The sequence below is a fragment of the Solanum verrucosum genome, unplaced genomic scaffold (assembly GCF_900185275.1).
Source record: "Solanum verrucosum unplaced genomic scaffold, falcon-dt-bn FXZP01000307.1, whole genome shotgun sequence".
Classification (NCBI taxonomy): domain Eukaryota; kingdom Viridiplantae; phylum Streptophyta; class Magnoliopsida; order Solanales; family Solanaceae; genus Solanum; species Solanum verrucosum.
Window position 1 is genome coordinate 526,979 of NW_026020264.1, and position 21,124 is coordinate 548,102.

A 21,124-nucleotide genomic window follows, 5' to 3' on the forward strand; every position below is an offset into this window, starting at 1 on the left:
ACCAATATCAAGCTGTTTTTAGTGTTCCCATCACTCATCAGTGCTGCTGTCTACTCTCTCCGATCACTTTAACTATTCATTTCAAATTATTTCTCAAGCTAGTTAAAGACTATGCACCACTTAATATGAATATCATGGTAAAAATATGCATTTCGTTTCAATTTATTTGTCTTACTTTTCTTTTTAGTCCATCACATAAAGAATGCCTAAAAGGTCATAGGTTTTCATTTACTGAATGCAACTCATGGTAGTTGATGGAATTGCTATTGATGTTGGTGAAATATGTGCAGGGCATTGAGAGAGGACGAGTTGAGATTTATGTTGTTCGAGCTCTCCAACAATATTGCCGCATTCATGTCAGATTCTCAAAAGATGCACTACCTTTGGAGTACTCGACATGCACCCATCAGCATTTTTGAAGAGTCCGAGCATAGGCTGAGATTGCATGCATACACCAATTGCGATCTCTCACAATGAGCATCGATATCATTACATTGACCATTGATAAGGTGACATTCTTTTTAAAACGAAAATAATGAAAACATAATCTTCATTCGTTCTTTTTTATTTATCTTACATAATTTTAAAGGATGATAGAATTTCTTAAAGCACATAAAACTGTGTGCTTGGGCTAGTTTTGCCACTTTATTTTACAACTGAATTACCAAATTATTAACCAAGCAAACTGATAGGGAAAAGTACTATAAATTCTTTATCACTCAAATGGAAATTGTTTCCAAACTATATATCCCCTTTGCTGAGGATGGGGTTCTGATTTCCTTTCTTCAGAACAAAAATCTTATACCAGCTCATGAATTTAGCTGTGAACTCTGCAGTGAAAAAATAGAGTCAATCAACATTGATTCTAAACACATTTCTTGTGTAAATCAGACGTTATATAAACTTGAAGTATGACTTATCGGTGTACTTCTGTACATATGGCCTAAAGGTGAATCTAAAGTGTCAAGAAAGTATAAGCATAGCTGCATAGGTGAAAATATATAATCCTAAAAATTTATGTTTGTCCAGGTTTCAAGATGCATGTCATTTACAAAAGCTATTGTTACAGTTAACGAAACTTGCAGATGAGAGTAGAGGAGCACACTCATCTTGGATAAATAGATGTAGGACAAGATTTCAACTGGGCAAGTTCCGCACCCATAGAAAATTATGGTGAAATAAGATTCAATAGTTATTATGTCTAGGTTTAGTTCTCCAAGATAATGACAAATAATTCAAATGCTTGTATTACCTTCAATTTTCATAAATTTGTGAACAATCTTTTTTACTGCATCGTTATCACTTTTACCCTGATCGTGATCACTTGAATTTATCTGGAAGAAGGAATAATGAAATGTTGAGTTAATTATTTGACTCTATGATAATGTCTTTTAATGGTGAAATGTGTAAACTTCCTTACATTATACTTCATTTTCAGAATGTCCATGTCTTTGTGGAACTGGTCATCCAAATTACTCTTTAGTTCTTCAAACACAGTCTGCATATCACAGAATGGCGTAAAACGAAGTTAGTGAAAAGCTTCAATTATTTCAAACAAAAGGTATAAGGAGAAAGAAGCTCTTACATTAAAGATGAACTCAGCAGATACATTGTGCTCTATCAAATTCTGCAATTTCCCACGGATATCGTATAGCCTGAGAGAGAAATGAACTCTTGATGTTATTATTCTGAGTGCTGGAAACTCGTAATTAGGGAGTCAAGTAAGAGCCTCAATATGAAGTAAATAATGCCCTCATAGTCATAGAAATGTCCTTCCAATGTACTCTTTCCGTTTCATTTTATATGACAGTATTTGACTGGACACAAAGTTTTAAGGATAAAAGAATGATTTTTGGCATATACCAAAAGCACCCTTGTTAAACATATTGTAACATTTATATGGCTGTAAAATCATGTCAGTTTGAAGAGTTTTGAAATATAGAAAGAGATTATCCTTTTCGAAACAAACTAAAAAAAAAGAGTTAACTTTTTGATGATGTGAAATTATACTCACTGCTTTGGACTTTGCTCTTCAATTATGTTTTTAGCGATCTTTGCAATGTCGTCTTCCCACCCTGTCTTGATTTCTTGATTTTCAGTCAAGGAAGTGCTGATAATAACACATTCTCCTATAGTTAGTGGTGGACAATACAAAAGATGAATCTTTTCGCAAATAGACAATCCAGATAAACGAATGTATAAAATTCTATTCTGTATAAAAGCGTTACTTGAAGTGCCAGGTAGCTTCAAAAGAGCGAATTGCTTGGCGTAGGTTACTTTTAGAGTTACTAGCAATCCTCACTGCCATTTGGTGTGGTAGTTCTATTCCTTCCTGTTGTGCTATGAATTTCAAGACGTCTACAATCTGTCAACAAGAAATGATTTTTCGAGTTAATTTATGCATATTGAATCTCTAAGTATTATACTGATTGTGTAAAATATCTTTTATGTTCTCAATGTCTATATTGGAACTGTGTGTACAAACCTCATCATCTGAAGGTTTTTGAAGATGAAAAACTTTGCAAATAGACTTAATTGGCTGGAGCTTTGTGCTATCGCTGCAGCAAAAGAAGACCTTATAACAACCTTCATATCTCTCTATCATCCATTTGATATATAACAATGCGTCTGTCGATAGCTTGTCTGCCTCACCAAGAATGATAGCTGTGTACATTACAAAATAAAGTGATAACATTATGTCTAAGTCTCGGTGCTAGCTAGAAATTGAAAAAAAGGCGGTAATACCTTTACAATTATCAGGATTTGGAGGTGCAGATCTGCTGGATGATTTGTGCTTTCTCTCCTTGATTAGTTGTACTAGGACATGTTTCTCATAGCCTTTAGTTTCAGAGAGATTGATCTCAACATGTTTGTTCGATTCCTTCACATTTACTTTGATGCTGGGAACTGATTCTCCCTGAAATGCATTTTGAGAATAAGCTACTTTCACTATCTTCCTATTTTGTGGCCTCTGAACCTTAGTTTCCGAGTTTTGTATGCCTAACTTATCGAAAGAAATACAATAGAAAGAAAGATGGTAGGGGATTGATACCTTTAAGTGGAACACCTTGCACTTATCTCTTGCCTGTAAAAAAGCAAAGAGATCATCGCTAATCATGGAAATGTACGTTTAATTTTCTATTTTATTAGTGTTTTTTCAGTTGTTATAACAGATATCCTGTCTCATTTTTCAGGTTCCTAATTCCACTCGTATGCACAGTGTTTGTAGTAATCTTTGAAGTGACTTTATACTCGTGTAATTTATCGTTCCTCACATCGAGGTTTTATTACTGAAGTGTCAACACAACACAGTTTCTGAATTGAACTTTTAGTATTTTTGTAGCTTTAAAGAGAATCCATAAACATACCTGTACTTTATCATGTCCATAAATTTTACGAAGCAGAGCAAATATCATGGTTCTTTTCCCTACTCCTGGCAGTCCTGCAAATATGAAATGGCGAATACTACTATCTGTTTCTGCCTGCAAAATTTTATAATCGAAAAGGATTGTAGTGTGTTAGTATTCTTTTGCTATCAATAAGCAAAATTCCGAAAAAAAATTGTTGAAGGATTATTTTCATACCAGAGCCTTCAATTCCAGTGCAATATTTCGATTGCATAGAAAATCTTTAAGAGCATTAGGCCTATACTTGTCAGCCCATGTAAATCTTTTGTCAATCTGTTTTTCAGGAACTGTCATATCTTTCACATTTGTGGTATCTTTTTCATCGTCGACATTTTGAGTTGATGAAGCTGGTAATGGTAGTAGTACTGATTCAATTTCTTCGTCTTGCGATGTTTGTAATATTAATGGAGTTGGTGGTGGAGATGGTAATGACAATTTTATCGGTGATGTTACTAGCGGTGCAGGTGCAGGGGCAGGGGCTGCAGGTAGTAGTACTATATTATTTGTTTGCATTTCTGATGCTCTCTCCCTCAAAGGCTTCCCCTGATCTAATTGTGAAATTCTACTTTTGCTTCTTCTTCTTACTCCTTTTGAATGTATACCAAGTTCTTCTCCGATTGTCGTTCTGATTACTTTTGTCTCAGATGAAGAAGGATCACGGATGTTCTTGTTCCCCGAAGAAGCATTCAACAAGGAGGATGCTCGTTCTTCTTTGCCTTTGCGAACAAAGTAAGATGCACTCCACTCTTGTACCTATTGTAACATAACATAAATATAATTACGTAATTAATAGTCATGCGCTCTGGATCTCTTAACACAAGTAGTTACGCTTTTAAGATGAGATGATCAGAAACTTCAATAATACATACCTTGATAGCTAAATTTGATTTAGAACTGTTACTTGTTGAAGAAGCTGATAAGCTGCTATCTTTCCCAGGAGTACTACCTGCTAACGACTTCTGTCGATTAATCTCTTTGGATGAATCAGTAAGTCCTTTGTAATATGGACTTCTTGCAGAGTATCTCTTTTCTTCTTGAATTGCATTTCTTTTGTTGAATTCATCGAGGTTATTACTCCTCGAGTTTTTTGAAGACGATGACCCTCTCTTTCTTTCCTCATCGACTTTTTTATGCCATGATGGTTTCAATGAGTCATCTGAATTTGTTGATCTGACATTTTGAGTTTCTGATATCCTGCAGGGAACAGATTTTGAACGCGGGATCAATGGATCTTTCGACATATTATTGAAGAGCTGAGATTGAATTTTGCTGTTTTTTCTTTTGTAGGATCAATTGAAAAGGACTATGGAAGTTAACAAAATCAAAATGTTTGATGTGAATGAAACAAAATAATAAGATTTGTTTCTACAGTAGGTCCATGGGTGATCATTCAGAGATGCTACGTTATTAACAATGTTTTCTTTCTTTTTTGATCATCAGTGTACGCAGTGGCGGAGTCAGAATTTTCACTATGAAGTAAACACATGAAGAAGCTAAAGACGTTCAACATCTATTATATATACATAAAAATAATTTTTGACTATGTATAAATAGTGTAATTGTTCATCGAAATCCCCTCGGCCTACCTAGCTCTGTTGCGTGGCTGTACTATTAATGTAGACAAGTATAGTCCATGCAAAAACAGCTGACTAATTGAGGTTAATTTATGTGTAGTTTTTTAACTTTATTGTTTGGTTCCTTCCATTTCCAGGGGTGTTTGTGCTGTGTATCACATCTTCTAACACCAGTTTTAATGTCTATGTATGTATCAACACTATAAAAGCATTTATTTGTAATTTAGCAAAAACGTTATGGGGGTTGGATGAGGTGGGGAGTGGGGGTTCGAGGAAGTCAAAGGATGGGGGCGTTGAGTGGTTGGGAAGAAGACAAATGAATTTCACATGTTACTTATGAAACTTGTTTTTCCTACTATTATAAGGGATTTCATTTTTCTAAAACTTGTTTTTTTAGAGAAAAATATTTTTCAAAACATTTTGACCGATCAAATATGAGAAAATTAGAAAGCATTTTCCTCTGTACCAAATGCGCCACTATGTTTATTCTATATGTGATTATCTTCTAAAAAATAAGTCATGTTGATTAGCTTTGTCATTTTATATTAGGTTTTATCTATAATTATCTTATAGGTAACTTAATTGTGTAATGCTCCACTGTTGAGTCACTTCAAGAGTAAATCAATAACTCACCTTATGTTTTAGGAACCAAATGAGGAATCATACGTAGACTAGCTTGAACATTCACCTGCTCTACAAAGCCCCTTAAAGCTAGAGTTGAGATTGTTTGACACTCTTCTCCTTTCAAGTGAATTGAATTACCATTTATGTGAGATCTACTTGCCTTAGCAACTAAATTTCAAACCCTTACTATCAAATGTCTTAATGAAATAATATTTTCACTAATTCATACGTAGTTTCCTTCACCTACGATGGGTATATATTTTACTTGTATTAAATGTAATTTAAGTAAAACAAGTAACTAAAAAAATAAAACAAGTAGACGTCATTATTCCTATTAATGGATTTATGATGTAGACATCTTATCCTACAAACGCAATTTTCAGCTTTTTACATAAATGAAAAAAGAAAAAGAACAGCTTTTCTCCATGCTATTAAATTGTTTTCTTTAAAAAAAAAGGAATATTTAAAAAAAAATAAAAAAATTACAAACAATAACCTTGTCAATGCAGTAGCTGTCAAAAGTTGATCAATTCTAACATATCACGACTCCAAATAATATTTAAATCATCATCTCATTCCAAACCTACCTTTTTATGTTTTCTGTCAGTTTACTATTTATATTGGGGTTCGACTGACTATTAAATGTGAATTGTGACACATTCAAGAGGATTCTTTTGTCAATTTAGAGTTTCAAATTCAAAATCTCTAATTAAGAATGAAGGAATTTCAATCATCTCACTGCAATCCAAATTGGACTGATAAAAAAAAACCTTCAATAGAGAATAACAGCCTACTTTGTAAAACTTAATTGGGTCAAAATTGTTACAAATATAACTCTTTAAGTATTGACTATTGTATATCTCGAAGGGTACGTACGTGTGGTGAAACTTTGGGATTTCCACAATTTTTTTTTTAAATGCAATTACAAAGTTTGAACTCCCCATATTATATTATTCTTTCTTTTTTTTCCTGTATAATTAATTGCATTAAAAATACATTTAATTAGTTTAATTATTTATGTCATTTTCCAAATGTGTACATAGTTGCCGCAGCGTATCACTTGGCGACTTACCTTTCAGATGAGATCATCTGTAATTATTCTCTACCTTGACAATTATCTTTCAGGACAAAACTTATTATTATTATTATGTCGGAAAACTTAACAACACTCGACGTTTGTATTAAATCAGATTATTATTGTCTCTATTTCAAAGTATTTGACCGTTACGCTATGTTTTAAGAAAGAAAACTAATAGTAATTGGAATTTGTAATATTTAACTTATACCATGATGAGCTCGTGTTGATCACATGAGATCCAAATAATTAAGGCATATTAGAATTTATAAATGAAGAAAAGAGGAGGAAAATATATAACCTTTAAAAGTTAATTTGACTAATTTTCAAAGTTAAATGAGATTACATTAATTTGATATTTTAATAAAAAAAAATTAGATAATCAAAAACTATACGAATTACTATAAATTGCAATTTTTTGCATATCAATATGATGAAAAATTATTAGTCAAAGTTATTATCAATTCTCTAAAAAAAAAAAACTATGACAATTAAAAGTAGATAAAGGTGTATATTTTTTACACATTAAAATGTTTTTGCTGAAGTCAGATTTATTTATTTATTCGAAAAAGGTCAAACTAGGAAATTAGATGCTTTGGAATTGGTTTCCCTTCTGGGATACACAAGTGGTGAGACAATTTTTTGAGTCCATTCATTTAACACCTCTAGCTACCTTAAAATTAAAGTTGCTCTAATAATTATCAATGTCATTTTAGATTGTTGAATGAATTTTTAGTTATGCCACAAAGTCTGGGGAGTTGTGCATAATGAGTTGATTAAATTTAGAACTGCGCATTGTATAACCAATTTTTGGGAGACGGAGAGGATGATGCTTCTAATAAAAAAAATTCCATTTTCATAATTAGTTGGAACATGAGAGGCCTGAGTAAGGATGAAGAAAACCCAACCAAACTATTCTATCACAATCTATATGGATGAGTAGATATCTTTTCAAGTGCAAGTATAAAATTATTAACCATGCAGTAATTAACACTAGATCTGTTCAGTGTAAGTAATCACAAAATAAATTAAAATTGTCATATTTTAGTCGAATTAGTTTTCAACAAATCAGAGAAATATGGTTATACCTTTCATCATTGTATTACAAAAAGTAGTAGAAATTATAAATTAAAGAAAGTCTATATTTCAAGACCAAACTAGACCTCCAACTTAATTAATGTCTGCATGTTCCTTGTCCAAAACCTCAATAACCTTGTTAGCTACTACACTTGCATACACTGTACAACCTTCACAAATCTGCATAAAATTGTCAAATAATACTTAATTTTAAACACATACATATGATAAAATCACAAGTATTTGACATCATGAAGCCAAAAATATATATTAGTTAGTCCCTCCGTTTCAATTTGTTAATCTATTGTACTTTTCTTTTTAATCCATTTCAAAAAGAATATCGATTTGTTTCCCTTTTTGGCAATTCTATATTCCAGTTATCCCACACGATATATTTAAGACCACTCTTGATACATTCTACATATCTTTAGTTTTCGATTAAACTCAGTGTCAAGTCAATATCAGACAAACAAACTGAAACGGAAGGAGTAATGTAAATAGTGTAGAGAAAGGGGGATAATGAAGCACCTTGGAGTTTAAGAGGTAGCTATAGTGATCTCCAATCAATCCACCAGCAACATGTTGGAGATCCAGCTGAAGCTCATCAAGTGCTTTTGATACCAATAGAAGGCAATTCACTCCCTTCAGTATTTGCTTCTGTTGAACAAGTTTAACAATCACTTCATCTTCCATTATTCTCACATCAACTTCAGTACTAGTATTCTTGGAAGATTTTATTTGATGATGCCAATTAGTAGATTTGTTCATCATCACTTGTTGATCATCTTGATTAGCTTCCATGATCACTGCACCATCTTCTTCTACTATTGATCTTTGCCTTTTGATTCTCTCTTTCTTTAAATCTACTTGAATTTTTAACTCATTTACTCTCATTTTCAGCTCATGTATGTAGCCAATAGCATCCGCGATAATTGTTGCTCTATCATTCTGCTATTCACAAAATTAAATTATGTCAATTCTTTTTTCGGAAGCAGTCTCTCTACCTCCCCAGACCTCATTGTGTAGGACTAGATTGGGTATGTTGGTTTAATCCCTAAACAAGTTAACCCTTTTTTAAGTCTCAAAATTTTGTTAGAGCAACAATTGATACTTCCTTCATTCTTGAACTTCCAAAATCATGTAGATTGATTGCATAGCAAAACTTATAGCTCATATTTTTCCTAATCAAACAAGTTCATTTTCTTTTGATTCCACAAGAATGTAAGAACAACATAGACAAGATAAAAGCATACAAAATTCACAAAAAAATGAAATTTACCAACAGAAGGATTTGGTGCTAAAAGGCTCATTGGTACTACAACAACAAAAAACTCACTGAAATCCCACAAAGTGGGGTCTGGGGAGGGCATATATAGTGTATGCAGATTTCTGTTTTCGACAGACTCTCAGCTCTCATTGGTACAACTAGTAGTAATATTTACTTAGGGACTTGTTTTCAACAAAACTAAACATGAAATATTTAAGGACTATTAAATACTTACATACCTTTGAGGGATTTGGGATTAAAGTCCTCAATGCTTGGAACTTGTCACTAAAATGAACTCTCCTTTGTTTCTCAGAAGCATGATGTTTGATATCTTTACCTAATTCCCTCTTTTTAATAGCTGCAGAATTGATCATCATATCTCCACTTAACTCATGAAAACTCCCATCATGGTATAAACTACCTGTTACCTCTTCCTGATCATGACCATGGCTAAACAAAGAACCCGTCCCGGAGCTTCCTAATCCATAGGAGGACCCATGTGGAGAAAGATGAAACAACTCTTTGAACAAACTAGATTGTGGGGTATAAAGATTTAAAGGCATATTCAATTGTGGGGGTTCATAAAAAAGATTAGTTGAAGTTGCCAAAAGGCCTAATGATGATGATGGAGTAGTAGTACTCAAGAAATTTGATGGATTAGAAATGGGGTAACTAAGTTGTTGATTGTTGTAAGGATTAAAACTAATTTCTTCCCAATTTTGATGAAACCTTGTGTTATTGGGGTCATGCCCAAATTCTAATTGCATATTCAAGTTCATGTTTTCACTAGAATGCAACTGTTGCTGCTGCAGCTCCACTAATCCAGATGTTGCAATATGATTTTGAAGAAAACTGTTTTCATCTTGCTGATGATCAGAAGTAGGATGAAAAGACAAACTTTGTGATGCATACATTCTTTACCCTTCTGATGAAATATTGTTGTTCACTACACCAGTAGTAATAGTACCAGTACTACTACTTTTGGTTGTTGAAAAGAGTGAAAAATAGCAGAAAACTCAAGTTTGAAGCAGGAAAAATGAAGAATGGAGCAGTTGTATTTGAGAAGAAAAGTTCAAAAAAGAAGAAATGAGAAAAGTAGTGAGAGGTATAGCCTTTATAAGGTAGAAGAAAGGGTAAAAGGACAGTAATGGCTTTTCTTGTGTTTGGGACAAAGTTTGTTACTGAGATTCCAAATATTATAGTGGGGTCCTCTGATCATCTCCGTACTCCAGTAGTTTCTGTTTCTGCAACTTGATTTGCAGTACTATAACAACAACAACAACAACCCGGTATAGTCTCAAAAGCAGAGTCTGAGAAGGATAGAATATACACAAATCTTATTATTATCTCGAAGAGGTTGAGAGACTGATTTATTTGCTGTGAAAATTCTAAAGAAAAATAAAAGATCACCATTATTTTCTGTGTCCAGTTACAGTTCAGTACATATTTCTTTGATCTTTTGCTATGTATGTATAGTTGGTCCTGGCAACATTGATAATTACATTTAAAATAAAAAGATCCTTTTTTTTCAATTTTATTCAATATTCCTTCTGATTCTAATAAGTGTAAAGAGGGGTTATAGTATGTAGTTATGTACATTATGACATTGTATATTGTTATTTGTTGCACTAATAAAGGTTTGCTTGTGTAATCAACCTGGGTTGTGGTGCAGTTATAAAACTTTTCACTCTTAATCAGAGGTCTCGAGTTTGAGCTTTAGTCATGGAGAAAATTTTATTGGGAGTGTCACCCCCAAATGAGCCTGCAGTGCATGATTCGAATTTAGTCAGGGCTCCAACGTGAACTCTAAACCCCACGTGAAAAGAAGAAGAAGAAGCTTTGCATGTGTAGCTAGGTTATAATATAAAGTCCTTTGTTTCGGTGTCTTCGGAGAAGTGGGGTTGTCTATAACCACAACTTACGCACAGTTAATGCCAAATATGTAATCCCTTTGTATTAATTTGTTTGTTTGGTTTTTTATTTGATACGGTGTTTAATAAATAAAGAATTTTTTAAATTATTTTGATACTAAATTAAAGATATGTAGAATGTAACAAAATATTTTTCAATCATGTGATATTGAATCTGTTATGTAAAAAGTTAAAATTAAAGAGTTTTCAAAAAAGTAAAGAGACGTGCTTTATGAAACGAATTGAAAAAGAAAGTAAGACAAATAAATTGAAACATAGAAAAGTGTTTTTGGGAAATAAAACTGTTCTTGTTTTTTTTTTTCTTTTCCATAATTTCATGTTTGCAACCGTATATTGTTTCTATCCTATTATTTTTAACATATTGAGCTTGGACCAATTCAAACATGGTTGAAGCCTTGAATTGTAGTGCCAAATAGAAAAATCCTAACGATAACAATTGTAGACTAACCAACATGGTGGGTTGTGGTGCATTGATGAGACTGTTTCACCTTTAATTAGAAGTCTTGAATTTGAGCCCTGAGTATGAAAAAAAATCTATTGGGAGTGTCACCTTCTATGAGCCCTACGCATAATTTAGTCGGACTCCAACATAAACTTCGAACACCGGGTGAAAAAAAAACATTTGTAAACTAGCAAGAAACTAACATGTAGACAAGGCCCACTAAATAGGAAGGTGCACATTTGTGTTTTTCCAAAACAGTGTAACTGCATAATATACATAGACACAGATCTTCTGCAGCACAATTTTTATTGGGAAGCTACAGCCTACAAGCATCTCTTATTTGTACCCTTGTTTATCTCAAATTGGTAATGGTCTTCATCAACATTTTGACTCACTATTTTTGTTTTTGGCTTAATACATCGACAACCTCTCAAATTTGTTAACAAATTTTATTTAGGCACTCGGAATTAGCTAATCACTTGAATACAAAATGAAGTGTTCTCATTAGATACTTTCTGTTTAAATTTTGAATAAACTTTTACGTGTGATCTTGTATGTTCATAGTTAACCATTTAATTGAAAGATGTCATCTCCTTCAATTATACACATTATCCTCAATTGGAACATTTCCATGGTTGTACGACTTATTGAGACCAATTCGCATAATTAAAGCCAATCACATATTTTAATTAGTTAACTTATCTACATAATGAGTATATTTGAGAACTCATACAAAAATATATATTAAAATTTTGAATTGAAAGTATCTAATAAATTTTTTATCATATATTTAGGTGTTCAACTGAAATAAACCATAATTTAAGTGTCCAAATTAAATTTACTCAGAATTTTAGAGGCTATTGATATATTAAGCCTTTTTATTTTATCAACCACATCTTCCATTATCAGTATGATAAACATATAGTTGTTATTAATTGACAAGATGGAATTAATAGGTTTATTATTTAAGTTAAGATACACTAAAATAACCAATATGAGTTTGTGGTGTAATAGTGAGATTACTTCATCCTTAATCTCTGTTGGGAGCGCCATCTCCATTTGCATAATTCGGATTCAGGGCTCTAATGCAGGCTTCGAACCCCGAATGAAAAACCAAAATAAATAAATAAAGAAACATCAAAATAGAAGGGGGAAAAAATTATACAATAATTCCATTCACGATATGATATTGAAAGTGTAGAAGTCTATTTTCTGTTTACACAAACTACATAGATTAATTAATACTATGTTGCCAAAGCATATATATTCCTTATTAGAAATTAAAGATGTCAAATTAAACTTGAGTAAATTAGCCAATCCTGTGTTTGTTTCATGGATTTCAACAAAGTTATTACTCCTAAATCACTAAATTAATCACTATCATCCACTCTGGCTGCTTAAACCTTCTAGAAATTAATCTGCAATAGACATATCAAAGAAAAATGAGGCCACTGTCAGAAAATCAAATGTGACAAAAATCAAGATAAATAGAACATGAAACAAACCAGAAAAATCGAACGATTAAAACATAAATATTTTTTCTTTCTCAATTTATGTGATATCATTCGAATTTCGAGAAAGATAAAGCAAGGTATACCATTTATTTTGTACAACAACAAGTGGTCCAGCAATTGAGAGAAATATTTCAAGTTCTTTTTTATTAGTACTATTATTATTGTAAAAGTGGACAAAAGAAGCCTTCTTACACTTTTTAAATGCTTACCAAATTCATATTTAAAAACAAAATAATCAAAATGCATATACTTCTAACTGCTTGTCTGGGTGTACTTCAGAAAACATGCCCAAATTTAGAAATTGAAAGCTCATAAATTTTTATTTGACTCATTTTTTTGAATTTTTTCTACATATTCTTCATTATTACGTGGCCCCCACTACTGTAAACTCTTGAAACTGAAAGAAGACAATGAGACATCCATAATTTCCCTTTTGATGATGCTCAAATAATGTAGTTCATCTATTCCAATATAATAATTGCAACTTTATATTTATGAAATATGGTGAAGAAAAGAGGGTTAGGACAGTTTTGTCATTTTTTCTCATAAGAAGATGATTCCAATGATGTGTTAGATAGGAGTCCTATCACAGGACAGAAATATTAATAACAATAACATATCAAATGTAATCTCATAAATTGAATTTGAACAGTGTAATGTGTACACAATTTTATTCCTAGTAAAAGTAGAAATATTATTTTTGATAAACGTTCATCTTGCCTATAACAAATCAGGACAGAGAGATCAAAAACACAAAATATAAGTATGCCAAGACTTATTTGGTGGTCTAATCCTCATATGTTCATTGTATTTTGTTTTTCTTCTCCCTAATATAAACAACTAATAACATACCCTGTGAAATATCACAAACAGGGTCTTGGGAGGGTGGTGTGTACGTAACTTTGCCCCCTACCTTATGAAGGTAGAGAAGTTGTTTTTGATAGATCGGTGGCTCAAATAAAACACAACAAAACAAGAAGGAAAAGAGAACACGAAGTAGCATCAACAAATAATACGACAAGAGGGAAGAAGAAAGATTACCATAAATGAAAGAGCTGAAAACTTAATTAATAGCTGTTAGTTGGTGCAATTGCTGCATACTGTATGTCCACAACCTCAATAAGCTTCTTGGCTATTGCACTTGCATACACAGTTGATCCTTCAGAAATCTGCATATAAATAAATTTGATGATTAGACAAAAACATTCAACACAACATGAGAAATTCTAAATGTAAACACCTTCAAATCAAATCAAATCAAACCAACCTTTGAGTTAAACAAGAAGCTATAGTAATCACCAATAAGTCCACCAGCAACATGGTGAAGATCCAATTGAAGGTCATCAAGAACCTTAGATGCAAAGAAAAGACAATTAATCCTCTTCTGCTGAACAAGTTTGACAGTAACTTCATCGTCAACAATCCGAACATCAACTTCAGTATTCTTAGACCTCCTCTGAAGCCATGAACTCCTTAATGAATTCCCATTGTATGATTGTTCCACTTCATCCATTATTTGCTTTGCATCAGTACCATCCATGGAAATAGTACCACCTTCTGTCTTTTGCCTCTTAATCCTATCTTTATTGCATCTCTTCTTCTCAACCATAAGTTTTAACTCATTCACTCCCCTTTTCAACTCATTGATGTAATCAATTGCATCCTTCACTATTGATGCTCTATCATTCTATCAACACCAAAAAGACAAGGTATCGATCGATAAGTAGTCCATCATATTAAACAAAAAAAAAAAGATTAAGAGTGAACTAGTATATTATACCTTGCTTGGATTAGGAACCATACTCCTCAAAGCTTTATACTTGTCATTTAAATGCACCCTCCTCTGCCTCTCAGTAGCAAAATGTTTAGTCTCTTTTATACCATCTCTATTTTTGGCTATATCATTCATACCAGCAGAAAACTCAAAAATCCCATTGTCAAAAGGCCTTGTTTCTCCATTTTCTTGGTATAAACCCTGATCCTGTTCCTCCAATCCATTAAAGAAAGAAGTATTGTTGTTGCTTCTCAAGTTTCTTAAGCCATAGCCATGTGGAAAAGAGTGGAACAATTCTCTTAGTAAAGGGGGTTGTGGGGGTAGATTCAATGGGAGTACTAAAGAAGAAGGATCATATATTGCAGTTGAAGTTGATGCACCGCCGCCATCAATGTCACCAATAAGGCCTAGTGAAGTTAACAAATTTGGGGATTTTTGAGGAAGTAACGATGATTGTGAGCATCTTGGTAATGGAAACATGTTGAGAAGATCAGGGGTTGTTAAATATGGAGGTTCAGATATCGGATTCGAGAAATCTTGCTGATGAAAGTTGTTGTTGTTACTATTATCATTGTGTTCTTGATTTTGGTATGGAGGAAAATTCATTTCTCCCCAATTCGATTGATCACAAGACAACCCTTGATTAATAATATTATTATTAGATTGATCTTGCATGTTATTATTATTGTAACATTGTTCCATTTCAAGATTCATTTGCTGCTGAAATTCCATTTCCAACGCGGCCGCTGCTGCAGCAGCAGCCACATCTTGTTGGGAGGAATTATTGTTGTTATGATATGTATGTTCTTGTATGGCAAAAACATCTTCTGTTAATCCTTCATGCTGCACATGATGAGTAGCAGGATCATAACAAACACTTTCTTCTACATACATTTTCTTGCTTTTTTTTCTGTTCTACTTCTGCAGACCTGTGAAACAGAACAAAGGACATAAAGATACCATTTTCAAGAAATTAAATATCACTGCTCTGGCAAAAAAAAAAGAAGTAACTTTACCTAATCTTATAGCACTAAAAGTTTGCAATCAAGAAAGTATATAGCTGATGAACTTCATGAGATAAAACAAGGGAAGCTGTTGAACAGTCCCATAATATGAAGAAGAAAAGATGAAACAGAAAACAAAAAAGGGAAAAAAAGGAAGAATTTTGAGAAAAAGTATTGTAAAGAGAATGAGAGATGCTGTTGTGGGATTGGCTAATAAAGGTTGGTTGGTTGGTTTTGGTTTAGGAGACTGAAAACTAAATATATAGTATATAAAGTTGTAACTTGTATACTTTAGTTTTTATTTTCTACTCAGTGTTTGATAGGACTGGGCATGATTTGGTAGATTTTGGATTTCATATCGACATTGAAAGTTTTGATATCGCGGTTTCAATATTATGATATGCATGGGAATTTTTTTGGTATTTTGGTACGGTATTTAGGGATGACAATGGGGCGAGACAGATGCGGGGCAAGGGTGGGTTTAAGGCTATGCGGGGCGGGACGGGTTTAAGGTTGTATTGGGTGGGGTGGGATGTGGGGCGAAATAAAATTTTTACGGGTTAAGCTCAACTTGCCCTGCCCCACTCCATTGCATCCATAACGATATTCAATATTCGTAAGAAAAATATGTTATGTATACAACTCATCTATATTATTATAATACTAAAAATATATAAAATAGTATTAGTACAGAAGTAATAGATTTTAGATATTGAAACTTTAACTATTCAAGTTTGGATGAAATATTTTTTCCGTGTATTGATTAACGAAGGATATTACTTGTACATTCTTTTGATTATTTTTACATGTGTAAGATGTAAATATGATATAATTAAGATATTTATTGAAAATTTGAAGTCATAATTCTCTATTAAGTATCATATTAGTATATGAAAATCGAAATCAAACAAATTATAATTATCAATTTATCGTACTAACCAAATTATACCTAATTAGTATGGTATGATAAAATTATAGAACTTTTTCTAACCCCAATTATCGAACAAAAAATTTCAATACTATACTATGTCCACCCTGGTTTCTGATATCCATCCCAACTAAATTTAAATTTACGTTAAGTCTATGAAAAACTCACACCAAAGACAACACACACTCTAGCAAAAACAATTTTATAGTCAAAATCTAAATTCAAAATCTCGTTTCCCTCTGTAACATTATTATAATTTTTTTTATAACAACAATCATATATAACATTATTTTACTACACTAATCAATTTTTCATGTTATACTTCTTACATTATTTTAATATATACCAATGAAATAAAATTTAAACTCTTATAAGTGTAGAACGATAATTTGCTAAATAAATAAAAAAAAAAATTCAAACAAACAACATCATTATACACAAGTAGGCATAAATATGACTGTTTAAATTAGTTGGAGTGGGCAGTTTGCATGGAGGAAATTACTGAAGAGTGGGTCCCTTTACCACATGTCATTAGAATGATAAACAAATTGTTACTCTCAACTAACAATATCTCCACAAATATCACCATTTGCGTGAATATGTATACTATCTTTCAAACATTTTTACTTCAATTTATATCCCTTGTGCATTTTGAAATCAAACTTTGATAAAACAGTAATTTATTTATGAAAAAGGGTCAAAAATATCTTTCAATTGTGTGAATGAATAAAAAATATTCTTCGTTATGATTTGGTCTAAAAAATGTTCGTCGTCAATATTTTAATTCAAAAATGCTCTTATTGTTACTTAATAGGTCAATACCTATTTATGTTGACGTCAATATTTTGACCTGTGTTTAGTAATTATTGGGGCATTTCTGGACCAAACTATCAACGACAAGGACATTTTTGGACCAATATATTGACGACAAGGCATTATTGACCCAAACTATAAATGAAGGACATTTGTTTACCCTTCTTCGTTTATATTATCAAGTGTTTATATTTGAAAGCAAAATAATTAATCAAAAAGGAAGCCACAAAGAAAAAACTATCTGAGTTGGTTAGGGATTGATTTCCTCTGCCAACCGTCTTCTCGATCGAGTTCATCACATCAAATTTTTGTATGATTTGTAAGTTATTGTATAAGAGTGAATTAACCCATGATGCACGCCTAAAATATAGCGACTACAAATTTTTTTGGTTTAAAAAGAAAAAAAATTGAACTATATAGAATGCTAGCTTAATTTTTCATGGCCAAAAAATTAAACTATTTAATTACTACTACCTAATAGCAAGGTACTTCCTCCGTTCACTTTTAATGGTCATTGTTTCCTTTTTTTAGAGTTAAATGATAAAAAATTTGATTAACATTTTACGATGTATTTTTTCAATCATATTGATATGAAAAAAATTGTAATTTATAGTATTGTTCGTATAGTTTTTGAATATCTTTTTTTTTGTTTAAAATATTAAATCAATATAATCTAATTTAATTTTAAAAATTAATTAAATTAATTTTTAAAAAATATAATATGACAATTAAAAATTGACGGAGAAAGTAGTGTAATGTACAAGGTACATGATAACGACAATAGTCAATGTCATACTTCCTAGCAGAAAGTACTACTAGCATTATTTATGTAACCAATTGTTTATGTACATAGTTGGAATCAAGATTTTTAGTGAGTGGAATATAAATATAATCTATGTTTTTAATAATAAATTTAATAAAATTTATTATTAGTAAGCAACAATCAATTCTATTCGGATTTAGTTAATTAGCTACATCTTTTATATTTAGAGTAAATTAATTTATTCCATTCTATTAGTCAAATTTAATTATAAGAAGTACTTCCTCCGTTTTATATTACTTGATTTAAGTTGATCCTACACACTTTTTAAGAAAGTTTTAATTTAAAAGTGTATTTTTACTAAACTAACTTTATTAGTGATATTGTAAAATTCTAAATTTGATTACTGATAGTTTATTTAGTTATTTAATACTAAAGATAGTATAGGGAAAATAATCTCTTAATTCGTTAAAATGAACAAATAAATAATTAAAATATTTATTTTTTGATATAATTAAAGATCAAATAAAATGAAATAAAGAAAATACTAACATCTTATAAAATATCTTATTTTTGATTGAAGAAAAAAAGTTCATATCTTATTTAAGAAGTAATGGATAATATGAATCCCTTAGTTAACTTCTTTTTATTTTTTATTTATATCAAGTATAAAATCGATCATATATATTTACACCTAATTTATTTTTGGTCCGTTTATATATATGACTCGATCCACTCGTTTGTCATTCTTACCTATAATGTTTATCAGTGCACTTGAATTCTAAGTCCAATTAATTTATTTACATAATACTGTGAATTTATGATTATATTTGGCTTCAAAAATATAAAAATGTTACTAACTCTTAATTGGCAAGTGATAACATCACCAGTGTTTATCGCCGTTTAATGTGAAATCATAGAAAGTTGATGTAAATAATTTTTAGGCTTATCTAAATTAATTTGAATCTTTGACCTAATCAGGGCCGTAATATGCTCCGAGCTAGCATGAGATTAAAATGTAATAACAATATTAGTTATGTACGCCTAATTTTCATTTAGCTTTTTGCTGCGTATATAACATCATATTGAAAGATGGAAATTGTATTATAAGACTTTCTGGCGCAAATTCAAATTACATTTGCTTGATGGAAAAAAAATTAATAAAAATTAGAAATATACTATATATCTTTTTTATTAATAAGCAATAGAATAATTGATTAGTACTCCTATTTGATTTTGTTACCCATATTGTAACAACAATAGCTTCACAATAGGGAACAGCCAAAAATAAATTGTTTCCAGTAATGTTGTTAGCTGTAGATGCTCAATCATTGACTATAATATATGCTGAAAGGTCGATCACACTTTTCTTGTGACTCCCAACTTGGATCATGCAGTTACTCACTAATATTAATTATACATACTCATTTAATGTTTAAAAAAAAATTGGAATGAAAGTATCAGAAACATCTTCTCTATCCTCCACAAAGAGTAACGTCTGCGTAAAACCCATCCTCCATAAACTTCTAGAATTACACGGGATATGTTGTTTTGATGGACGAAATTATCAGAAATTCTTTTTCTAATTAGGTAATTCCGAAAATATACCTTAGTAGTTGTCACTAATTTATACGTCCAGTTAGGAAATCACAACTATTTTGTTACACTTCATAATCATTAGTACTAATTATCTATTGCTGCAGGCTAATGGCTCACCTAGTCACCTACACTAGTTAAGTTGTTGATCTACAAGATCATATAGAAAAAGCATTTGTAAATTTACTTAATTAGGTCTTTGATCTCTCACGTGTGAGTCTGATTTTTTAGTTAAGCGTGTGATTCTTTTATGTGTTGCAGAGGGATTCGAAAGAGCTATTAGTGCGCAAAAGCAAACTTTTAATTACGTAATCATATTATGTCTCAAACATATCACTCACGTACCGGTTCTGTTTTTTAGGAAGAAATTATTCCTTTTTTATAATGGATGAAAAATAAAAATTTGACACACCTCTCAATTGAGTTGGTTCGAAACTTTTATATTTTAGAATTTAGAATTAGACAAGGAAAGAAATTAATCCACTCAATGTAGCAGAAAATTAAACTCTTTTCCTACTTAAATTACAAGTAATGTTTGAGGAGTCCTCTCTAACTTAATTAATTAGTATTCCCTTTGTTTAAATTTGTTTGTCATATTTTGACTTGACACAGATTTCAAGAAAACAAAGAGGACTTTTGAATCTTGCAGTCCTAAATTAAAGATATGTCAAATGCATCAAAATACATTAAATTTTGTGATATTAAACATGTCACGTGAAAAGTTGGTAACTAAAGAGTTGCTAAAAAGGAAAAGAGTCATTCTTTTTTTAAACAAACTCAAAAGAAAGTAAGGCAAACAAATTAAAACATAATACTGAGTTTTACCGAATCCGTAGCTAACGGAAATCAGAAGATATATTTTCTGTTGTTTCAAGAAGCTAACTGAGATGCTTCCTAATACGTCACAGTGCTCTACCACCTAAGAACTCTGCTGCTAACTGCATGTTTCCCTTGTACGTCAATTATTGTCTTTTCGATTGACAATGAAGAAAGAGAATTCTAGTTCAGTTCTCCACCTTAACGACATAAATTGGATTGATTAAATTCTATTGTTTCACAAGAATTTAGGTCCAATACAACTCAAACATCTCAGGATTGAGTACAATATTCTTGTCTTTGTTTTATAAGAAATCTTTGTGTGAACGCAACCAACACAACCTCTCTCAAGCCATTTGAGGCTAAGTTTGCAGTTATGAGTATCATGTTCATTGAATTTTTCGTGTTTTAGTTATAAACTAAGATTAATATATCCATCGAATTCAGAATAGCATTACTAATTACTTATGTGAGATTTAGTCATAAACTAAGATGTAGTCCTTTGCAGATAAGGTAACTAGG

General features: G+C 31.5%; 4 protein-coding genes across 5 annotated transcripts in view; 1 reads left to right on the forward strand and 3 right to left on the reverse strand.

The window, feature by feature from the left end:
* Positions 1-21,124, forward strand: part of LOC125833615 (uncharacterized) — a 182,522-nt gene that overhangs the window by 129,225 nt on the left and 32,173 nt on the right. The window lies entirely within an intron of this gene.
* Positions 742-4,648, reverse strand: LOC125833547 (uncharacterized). Its single transcript, XM_049512711.1, has 11 exons — positions 4,277-4,648; positions 3,585-4,160; positions 3,369-3,482; positions 2,746-3,085; positions 2,486-2,664; positions 2,229-2,365; positions 2,015-2,110; positions 1,586-1,655; positions 1,421-1,498; positions 1,253-1,334; positions 742-830 (listed from the first exon to the last, which is right to left on the reverse strand). Exons 1-11 carry the CDS (start codon positions 4,646-4,648, stop codon positions 742-744), a joined length of 2,133 nt encoding a protein of 710 aa, XP_049368668.1.
* On the reverse strand, positions 7,803-9,938 carry LOC125833603 (transcription factor bHLH89-like). The gene is made up of 3 exons (XM_049512763.1): positions 9,264-9,938; positions 8,286-8,705; positions 7,803-7,937 (listed from the first exon to the last, which is right to left on the reverse strand). Exons 1-3 carry the CDS (start codon positions 9,936-9,938, stop codon positions 7,851-7,853), a joined length of 1,182 nt encoding a protein of 393 aa, XP_049368720.1. The 3' UTR covers positions 7,803-7,850.
* LOC125833600 (transcription factor bHLH91-like) lies at positions 12,648-15,579 on the reverse strand. The gene is made up of 4 exons (XM_049512760.1): positions 14,692-15,579; positions 14,179-14,598; positions 13,953-14,080; positions 12,648-12,815 (listed from the first exon to the last, which is right to left on the reverse strand). Exons 1-3 carry the CDS (start codon positions 15,577-15,579, stop codon positions 13,979-13,981), a joined length of 1,410 nt encoding a protein of 469 aa, XP_049368717.1. The 3' UTR covers positions 12,648-12,815; positions 13,953-13,978.

Excerpts from the sequence above, each read along its gene's own strand:
- LOC125833547 (XM_049512711.1), bottom strand. The coding sequence starts at position 4,648 with ATGTCGAAAGATCCATTGATCCCGCGTTCAAAATCTGTTCCCTGCAGG. Across the intron at positions 2,111-2,228 it reads GAAGCTACCTGGCACTTCAA|CACTTCCTTGACTGAAAATC; the intron begins GTAACGCTTTTA and ends TGTTATTATCAG. Across the intron at positions 831-1,252 it reads CAAATTTATGAAAATTGAAG|AGTTCACAGCTAAATTCATG; the intron begins GTAATACAAGCA and ends TTTTCACTGCAG.
- LOC125833603 (XM_049512763.1), bottom strand. The coding sequence starts at position 9,938 with ATGTATGCATCACAAAGTTTGTCTTTTCATCCTACTTCTGATCATCAG. Across the intron at positions 8,706-9,263 it reads TAATCCCAAATCCCTCAAAG|AATGATAGAGCAACAATTAT; the intron begins GTATGTAAGTAT and ends TGTGAATAGCAG. Across the intron at positions 7,938-8,285 it reads GCTACCTCTTAAACTCCAAG|ATTTGTGAAGGTTGTACAGT; the intron begins GTGCTTCATTAT and ends AATTTTATGCAG.
- LOC125833600 (XM_049512760.1), bottom strand. The coding sequence starts at position 15,579 with ATGTATGTAGAAGAAAGTGTTTGTTATGATCCTGCTACTCATCATGTG. Across the intron at positions 14,599-14,691 it reads TGGTTCCTAATCCAAGCAAG|AATGATAGAGCATCAATAGT; the intron begins GTATAATATACT and ends TGGTGTTGATAG. Across the intron at positions 14,081-14,178 it reads GCTTCTTGTTTAACTCAAAG|ATTTCTGAAGGATCAACTGT; the intron begins GTTGGTTTGATT and ends ATTTATATGCAG.